The sequence below is a fragment of the Ambystoma mexicanum genome, chromosome 8, assembly GCF_040938575.1.
Source record: "Ambystoma mexicanum isolate Mex_15411 chromosome 8, UKY_AmexF1_1, whole genome shotgun sequence".
NCBI classification, from domain to species: domain Eukaryota; kingdom Metazoa; phylum Chordata; class Amphibia; order Caudata; family Ambystomatidae; genus Ambystoma; species Ambystoma mexicanum.
In genome coordinates, this window is record NC_090929.1 from 1,220,399,476 (window position 1) to 1,220,409,234 (window position 9,759).

Sequence of the window (9,759 nt, forward strand, 5' to 3'; positions counted from 1 at the left end):
CTTCATAAACACCCATGAAGAAGAAATAAAATTGACATATATGATCAAATGGGGAACACCCTGGGGGAGGAGCCAACAAGACAACAGTGGTTTGACTTGTGGACACAGATTTCCAAAATGACCCGCTCAGCACAAACACGGGAAATGTGGGTCAAAATAGTAACCCAATGGCATTATACCCCAGAAAGGCTGCACACAATGTTCCCCCAAACATCAAATCTATGTTGGACAGGGTACAATGAGGTGGGAACATGGAGACATATTTGGTGGGATTGCAAGGGGTTCAAACCCTTCTGGGAGGAGGTGAAGGTGGAGATGGGGGAAAATGTTTCCGGAAGTGGGGCAACTGGGGGAAAGGGTATGGCTATGTGGAATGAAAGACAAAACAGCCAAGAAATACAAAAAGCCACAATAGAGAAGCTTTGTAGACTTGACCATAGCGGCATGGACAACAATTGCCCAAAACTGGAAAAAGAGAGACATACCATTGATATACAGATGGCTCCAGAAGGTCTGGGCTCAAATGGCAATGGAAAAAGTGACCCACACAATCCAAGGCACAGGTGATTCATTTGCAAAAGAATGGAGAACGGTCCAAGACTACTTACAGTCAGACTTTATGGAACAGCGGTGTCTCCATAATATCAAAATAACAGATATTTTCAGTGGATAAATGGTTCCCCTGCAGAAAGACGATAATGCCCCAGGAGGAGGGAGGGGGGAAACGTTGGGAGGGGGGATATTGCATATTGTTGAATGTCATGTTTGCATTTGAAAACAATAAGCACATTTAAAAAAAAAAAAAAGCTAATAAGGAACGTTGAGGCTCGAAATGGACCTATCCTCAATTATTTAGACTAATTAGACTAACCGAGTGACCATTTTGGATTACGCTAAACCCTGCATTGCTGAGCCTTTATGCCAAAGTTTCCCCTCATACAGGTAAGCTAGTGGCTACTTTGATTTATTGAGTAACTTCTAATGGATTAAGTGGGGTCATACATTTTAGAATGACTCTATATACCACATTAGTGATAAACCATGACCTCTGACAGTTGGCTTTATATATTTGTTTCAGAAGGGGTTTGAAGTCTATGGTGCATACTAGATTGAATCCGGAGTATTGAATGCGGCATCATATTGAGTTTCACCATGAAAGCATGGTAAGAATCTTTGACAGTGTGAGGCACATTACCGTACAGTGATTCCTTGCTTACACTGTTCTACTGAATTTATACTATACAAGAATAGCTACAGGGAGCTTTTTCTCTACCCACAGGTTAAATGACGCTGATATATGCCCGCCGGTGGCTACAAACGGGATGGCTGACCGCCATAGGAGTTGTACTTAATATCCATATTATATCATTAAAGGTACATCAAACCTGACTCTCAGTCTAACTATGGGCACCTTCTTTCTATAAAATAATTGAGGTGACCGTTTTTTTTTTTTTTAAAAGTGCTTCATCAATGATCGGGACTTATATATAGCCTCTCTTATACTTTTTAGGATTGACATTATCGTACAAACTAAGAAGGCTCAAGGGTCCTAAACAAAGAACCGCGAAAGACCTAATCAGGTGATTATGGATTAAGAGTCATCCAGTTATGATAGTCATGAACTACTAAGTGTTAAGATTACTAAAATACTTTATCTATTCACTATATTTTGTAGATATACAGAGAAAGGGAAACTCTGGTAGACATCTTCTGAAGAAGGGCGTCAATCTGGAAAAATGAATACCCTTCATTTGAATGACAGACGTAACTTGATGGCCGTAGGCCAACCGTCTTATGCACCGAATTATAGAAATATAAACTGCTATGCTTTACCAACAAGCGGCCATTTTAAACGTAGCAAGAATCACCATTTTGCTTGTTAACCATTGCTCATTGCTTTCTGTCTAAACTGCTTTGCAGCTTGCAATTCTTGCAAATTCTGCTTACTCTGCTCAACTGTTAACATTGTTGTCTGAATATGAAAGGACAAGGTCGCGGGACTGAAGAGTTTGTTGAAACTCCTCATGAGTAGCCCAGAAAGGAATGCCCACGCTCCCTCGCTGTAGCCTTGGGAGAGAGCTGCAGGGCATTTAATCACTTCACAGCTGCCAGCCAGTCACGTACGATGGTAGAATGTTAGAATAAAACAGCTAAAGGCTTGAATTATGCTCTTCCTACAGCCCCCCTTCGCAAAACCCTTCAGAACGTGTCGGCTCCCAGGACACGAATAGTACCTCATAGATAGCAAAGCTTGGAATGTGGCTCTTCCCCCGTGTGCAGCTTGCTTCCAAGAACAGAACCTCTGTGTTTTGTTCAACAACTAAAAGATGCCTCTGCACTTTCTAATTGCACATTGTTACTAGAATAGACATCGAAAGTGTCATACTCGTCGGATATGTCCATCGTCATCCCGAGTTCAAAGGAACTTAATAAAGAGGGGTGTTAAACATGACATTGCTGATTGTATGATATGCATTTTGTATATATGTAACTGATGTACGTAAATCGCTCTCTTGCGTCCCTCGAGGTCTAGGAAACTCACGTCGCGGGGCGTGAGATCAGAATTAGCCAATTGATACTATTTTTGCTTGCAATAAACCCTAGCATTGGGAATTTGAACCTCGCGTCTGGCGCATCTTTTTCGTGTATGGTTATTGCCTTGTTTCCATAGCACGAGGGACCACTAGGGGCCCCTTTCAAGGGGATATACTTTCCCCGAAATGCGTAAAGAGAATTGCACTTTAGACCAGTTGGATCATCACATACAACTGTGAAAGTTGGGCAATTAGGTTTTGTAATGTGCAAATGTCTACCTGTGATACACTATTCGAATGTTGATGGATTGTTTTGTTCAGACTATGGAGTAATAGTCACTACTTGAACTTATCACTACAATTTTTTTTTGTGTATAATTTTTTTTTGTGTACATTTATTGAACTGTTGTTGTGAACTATCTCTTATTGAACTGTTGTTGTGAACTATCTCTTTTCTTAAACATTTTGATAAGATCATCAATGCATAAAGTTTATATTTTTAACTCTCAAAAATATGAGTGTATGGTTGTCATTACAACAATAGGGTGTGCAGGGGACGGGAGTGTTCCACAAATTTGTGGTCACCAGCTGTTCTCACATTGTTTGGTACAACCTAGTGTCAGGGTTGATATTCTCCCCTGCACCCCATTAATTACTTTAAGATATTAACTGTATTAAAAATAGGTGTGCTCTAGGCCAATTAGTTTCTAGCTTATTGCAAAGTAGAGAAAAGGTTAGGAAAACAAACTCTGTTGGCAGAGACTTCAAGTCCCATAATTCCCTCAGTACTGGGATTAAGAAGAGGGATGCAGAGGAGCGGTGAGCTAATTAGTGTAGCTGACCTACACCTGAGGGAGACTGAGGTTTAAAAGCCCCTTAAGGTGCAGGCAGTAGAGCAGCAGTAAGGGCAGCAGTAGAGGAGAAAGCAGTGCGGGCCGTGTATGCAGAGGAAAGTGAAGCTGGAGGCGAGAGAAGACACCAAAACCACTGTAAAGCCTAAAGCTGTGCCGGTTCCTAAGAGGGCCTTTGCCTCGAGTTATCCCTGTTGCAGAGGTTGCACAGAGGGAAGCGTGAGAAAAGGACGCTTGGCCATTGAAGGGTTGTTGTGCAGAGGTTGCACAGCGGGTAGCGTAAGTAGCGATGGAAGTGTACCCTCTTTAAAGGCTTCAGGTGACTGAGTTGCACTCGAGCCTCTCTGGAGCAGAGGAAGCTCCATTTCCAAGTGGCATGAGCAGAGGTGGACCAGAGGCGGCTGTTCACTTGTTCGCGAGGAGCCACAATGACAGAAGACCTGCAAACACCAAGCGGAGCGTGAGCGAGCAATTTAACCAAGTGACTCCAGAGCGCTCTGACGCTATCCACGTGTTCACCGCAGGCTGTTTCACTCATGTGTGGGTGAAAGAAGCAGTAATAAACAATTTTGAATACCAAACTATTCGAAAACAACGAAAGTTATACTTGTGCAACCAAAGTGTCTGTGTAAGTAAACATATGAGTTAGTGGAAGACCCAGAAACCCTGTGGGGAAGCTTTAGTATGAACAAAAGCTTACAAACAATAACCAAGCCAAGAGTATAAAAAAAAAACAGCAATACCAATACAACAAACATTGCTCAAGGCGAGTGGGGACTATTGGGAACCCCTAGAGTTGTAAGACTTACTGTCTGTGTTGTAAAATACAAATCATCAGATGATATAAACGCACATTGCCAAAGCCAAGACAGAAATGGAGTAAGGCAGTATCCTGGTCACTATTTGGTAGTTGCTGCAGAGGGGAAAGAAAGGTGCCAACCAGGCTGTCCTTCTGGAGAAGATTATCAAGAGGGATTTGAGCATAGTTGCAAAGGAGTCCTAAAGAGCACTAATGTGATTCCTTGTTTCCCCCAAAAATGGTTTAAAGTTTGATGCCAACTAAACCTTGTTAAGTTGTTGTTCTAAGTTGGAAGTTACCACTGAAGCACCCTTTGTTTTGTGATGCATTGAAGGGGCAGGCGAGTGAACCCGTATGGCAAGTTGCTGATGTAGAAGACCTGGCATGGGTGTACACCAGGTAGTAGTTGATGAGAGTGCTGAACTGTGGTTCTAACAAAGACAACTCATTAAACTTGCTGTGGAGGAGTTACATTTTATTTTTAAATCAAATTTGTGGCAAATCATCCTGACAAAGACAAATGTTGCCGTTTTCTTGAATAAGACAAATGTGAAAACGTATCTTACTCCAGGAGTAACATTGTTGGGACGGCAACATTTTTTAAAATCCTCTAGAACTGTGTTGGAACTTTGTAGCAAACCAGGTTTTCCTGTTTTCTTTTGAACTGTGGAGCAAAACCTTGCTTAGACATGGGGAAGGGGAATTCACCCAGGTTATGAGAAGAGACATTGGTTATATTGTGAATTCGATCAAATGCTATATATATTTGTTGAATTGAACTGCCATGCATTTCCTTATTGCTTTATTGAATGTAACAGTGTGAGGAACAGATATCCCTTTGTAAGAGTGTTTCCTTTAGTTTTTTTTAGGCCGTGAAATCCCAGTCAGGGTAGGCACAGTGAGGCGTTTAACCATTTTATTAAATAAGGTTGGATAAAGTTGAAAACTCTTTACAAAGTTGTCCGCCTCACATTTCTGATCCCTCACGGGAGTGTGAAGCTGTTTTCTGGCATCGAGGACAGGTAGCTATGAAGTTATTAACAACAGCATAAATCCTGGGCCAGTCAAACCTGTCAATCTGCCCCTGACTCTTGGCTGTACCAAGGTGAAGTCAGATGGGCATGAGCCATTTCGAGGACAATCCTTCAGTGACTTCTAGGCACCACAGTCTAGGTCCAGGTTACGCCTTGGGTGGTAAGGTCTTCCCAGTACAACAGGCTATGTTTAGAAAAGAAATGGCCCATCTTTAGACCTTCCTTCTTCTTAAGACACTACTTTTGAGAAGGCTTCTGACAAAATAGGATCTTTTTACTGAGTGAAAGCTAGGTCAGGAGTTATTTCTGTCTCCTCCCCTATAGTTTTTGGGGTTATAATAGAAGGGGGTTCTTCTCTGCTTCTCCAAAACCCTTAGTACTACTTTCTGTGAGTTCTTGCTCCTGAACCTGTACGGGTTTAGGAAAGAGGGCTGTTTCTAGAATTGTTTGGTAACCTTTCTCCCCAGTGTCTCCCATTATTCTGCATTATTAACTTTGTCACCCCTGTAATCTGGATCTATTACTCCAGCTGTTACTTCCAGACCGTGTTTCCAGGCTAACCTGGATTTGGACACGAGGCGGATGACACTTACCTTAGGAAGTGATAGAATTAATCCTGTGCGGATCAACTGACGTTGTACCTCGATAGATATCCCGACTATGTAAGTCAAAACCTATAAATTCACTAGAAGCTACAATGGGACCAGTGGCCTAACTGCTCAATTTGGAGTATTTCAGCGTTTCACAATTTGTATCGGTTGGGTCACATCTGACACCAGACACCATATGTAAGGGTATTGAAGGATTCTGACACCAAGGTGGCATGATTTGGGGTATAGACTTTTTTTTTTATTTTGAAGTGTAAAAGAATCCTTACTATCCCTAACTTCTAAGAGGGATTTCCCTGCCTCAAAACTAATACTAAAATGGTATGTAAGCATATCCGTCAAAGCAAATTCCACCATCCTGTGTCAAAACCTACTTCTGTCCCTCACACTACAACTCAAAATTGAATTTACAAAGCTTCTTCCTTTAAGAGGAATGGCTCCCTTCTCTTGCTTCTTGAATGGGGTTCAACAAAATGTTCCTTCAAAACAAATATTTCGGGGAAATGACTCCCTTCCCAGGCATTTGTAGCTCAACTCTTGATTCAGGACCAAGAGAATGCCCCCCTTTTCTTGGTATACTTTGGCACAGTTCAATGTACTTATTTATTTTTATTCATATGGTGCATGAGACAGGCCTGTGCACATAGTAGTGTAAACAGTATAAACATACACACATAAAACACAGCAAGAGTTAGAAAAGCAGCAATCCTTCCGGGCTCAGGCAGTTGTTCAGTAGAACATAATTGTTTTTGGCCCCTGTTTCAACTTCTTACAGAAAGCCAGTGGGTATAACTCCCTTCGCCTGGCGTCTCTATCACCACTTAAGCTTTGGTACCAGGAGAATGACTCCCTTCTCTTGGTATAACTTGACACAGTTCGTTCTTACTGCTTTCCACTTGATATTCACTTTGCCTCTGTGACTTGTTTTCAACAATGTCCCAAATCCTGTTGGGGTCTCAGTCCCTTCTCTTGTAAAAAGTGGACTTCTCTGCCGCTGTAATGAGGAATACTTGCTCTATGCTTTGATTTACTTCTGTTTGGGTCCCAGACCCTTCATGTATAGCATGGTCAGTGCCATCTTTTCCACTGTTATGCTGGACAAGGTCTTGGACTCTTCCCTGGTGGCCAATGGGTTTCTCTTTCCCATTGTAGCGGTGGACAGGGTCCCAGACCCTTCCCTGGTGGCCAGTGGGCTTCTCCTCCCCATTGGTACAAGGAGCAGGAGGATATTGGATGCCCTCTTGACCCTTCAGGAGTCCGTCAGCTGTATTCCTTGTATGAAGCCAGTTAGGGATTGCTTGCTTGCCTCCTGTCTGCATCCCCACTTCCCCTCTGGGTCTCCCGTACCACCCTTAACCTGTGTTCGAGCTGTGGTACATCACTGGGGCTTTCACAATGGTGGTCCTTCTTTTTGGCTGGCTCGGCTTTCCCTGTCTGCTTCTGCGGCATCTCCAGCTGTTGGACTGCCCGACTCTTATTGCCCATAGCCTTGGGCACTGGTCCGCTGCTGCAGAACCTTATGAGGACTCGCGCGGCTGACTGCCGTTGTCCTCGGTCCTTCTCCTCAGGTCTGCAACCAGATTTTGGATTTCCTGCACCAAACGCTCTCTACGTCTGTGGCTTCTCCCAGCAGGCACTGCAGCTGAGCTCTGTACTTGGATTGATGATTTTACTAGTCCATTGTCGGATTTTGTACAATGTAGGCCTGTTCTTGAGTGGCAGGCTGTCAAAGTCCCTTGTTACCTTTGACAGGTTGATCTCTATGCCTCCTCTGAGGCACCTCGTCTTAGTACCTGTATTGGGAGTAGTCTGTGTTTTCTGTATTCTTCCTTGTCTTGGTGTTTTAGAGGCCATTTGTTTCTTTTGTATCAAAATAGTACATGGTTCTGCTTTCAACAAGAAGATTGAAAATGGAAGGATTGGTTTGAGGATGTGGAGGTGTTTTATTCTCTGGGCTAACCCCAAGATGGCCGCCCCTGTCCCCAAGGAGGGAGTCCCTCCCCAGGAGGTCCTCTCGCATTAAACCACCTCTAGGGGGACTATTGGGTAGCGGCCTCTCCTCCCTATTCTCATGAGAAGGGGCTCCCCCTAGTGGAGAAGTGACACTTAATTGTCACATCGGCCACTGACACTATGCCTTATTTGCAGGAAAAGACCAAACTACATAGTGAGAGGCTTTCAATTGAAGAAGGATGTTTAGCCTGTTGCAACTCAGAACAAAGACCGTTAAAGAATTTGTTGAATTCCGGAATTTAGGAAGATAGAGAATATATATTTGTGCGAGATCTAGTAGTAGGATCAAGAGAGGTGTTCAGAGACTGGTAAAGCTGATTAAGGCAACGAATGTAAACAAACTCTAGCCAGGTTATGTGATTTAGAGGAGCTTCAAAGTGGATTGGAAGAAGGGAAGGATTTGGTGTAAAGATTTCCGGACTACTCAAAAATGCAGGTTCGTGGAGAGATGTAGTATTTGGGATTCCCCTATTTCTGATTGTTTTTGCTCCCTATTGGCCGCTCGAGAGTAAAAGCAAAGAAAGAAAACGTCTGGCTTGAATAAATTAAAGACTCTTTACAATTCTAGTCAAGATAACACATTGTGGTTTTAGCCAACGGGAACTAGATGACTATAAAGCTTATGGTCAGCGTTTTAAATGAAAATTCACATTTTTGTGTAATGTTTTACTTTGGATATTTCAAACACAAAAACGGCCTCCAACTGCCCATTTCTTCAACTTGGTCATGTTCTATGCGTCACCTTTTTGTTTTTTTATTTTGTCTGCTTTTTTTAAGTTGTAATTCAAATGCTAATTAAACCATGCCTGTTATTGGATTAAAAGGTCATGTGATGTCACTTCTTCTGGTGTAATCTTGGGCCCCAAAGAACGTATCAAGTTATTTCCAAAACCCCTATGTTTAACATGGAATTGCCCCCCTTTACAGGAGCAACTAATTGTTTTGGTGATTGTCTACATAGATTTTGTCCTATGAATATTGGTGGTATATAATGTTTGAAAACAAACAGTATAATATGTAAAGTGGTTTGATTTTTGATAATTATAAATGAAGTGATGACAGCGTTTTTGTATTTCAGCCCTAGGTGGGTGGTACAGCTACCGAATGTCAAAAGCTGCTTTGAACATGGCTACCAAGAATCTTAGCCTTGAACTTGGAAGAGGAAATAGAAAAGTAGTGTGTGTGAGTCTGCATCCAGGAACTGTTGATACTGATCTGTCGAGACCATATCACAGGAATATCCCCACAGAGAAACTGTTCACTCCAGAACACTCCGTTAATTGCCTGATGAAAATCATTGAGAATCTCTCATTGGAGAAAACGGGAAAGTTCATTTCTTGGGATGGGACTGAATTACCATGGTAATGCGCCTTATTATATTGACAAACGGAGAAGCAAAACAATATCGGGCTCAAATGGGAAAATGTATGTACAAATGATGTAACAATAAATATAACTTGTCCGTGTTCTATTTTTCCCAGTAGCTCTATAGGTGAATATTAATTCTTGTGCATTTTCTGTTACTACGAAAGTTGTGCTCTTTTTTTATTCTTAGATATTTGACTTGCTGTGTTATTTTTTAGTACACATGTTTAAATTATGATAAAATCATCTGAAATTAATATTGTTTTCAGAATATCCCGTGATGCCTGATTGAAATGAACTGTTAGTTTTGACCAAAGGAAATACATAGATCTCGTTAGTTTTTTCTTTTTGTAACTATTCTTTAAGTTTACTGCACACATCAAATAAAATAGAATCGGCAGTGATACAAATCTCTTATCATATAGATCTCCGGCACCTGGATGGTTTACCTGGGTCAAATGTTTGCACATACTAGCCAGTATCATATGCGTTCTTTGTAGGACGTTCAGGTGAGCTATTTTAAATGCAGCATTACTATCCATAATGCGCTGGGTG

General features: G+C 42.0%; 1 protein-coding gene across 2 annotated transcripts in view; it reads left to right on the forward strand.

The window, feature by feature from the left end:
• Positions 1 to 9,305, forward strand: part of LOC138472905 (C-signal-like) — a 196,119-nt gene extending 186,814 nt beyond the window's left edge. For both annotated transcript variants that reach the window (XM_069611319.1, XM_069611320.1), the window contains one exon: positions 8,918 to 9,305. In XM_069611319.1, coding sequence (XP_069467420.1) covers positions 8,918 to 9,204 — 287 coding nt within the window. In that variant the 3' untranslated portion in view covers positions 9,205 to 9,305. The remainder of the gene's footprint in view (positions 1 to 8,917) is intronic.
• The last annotated feature ends 454 nt before the right edge of the window (positions 9,306 to 9,759 follow it).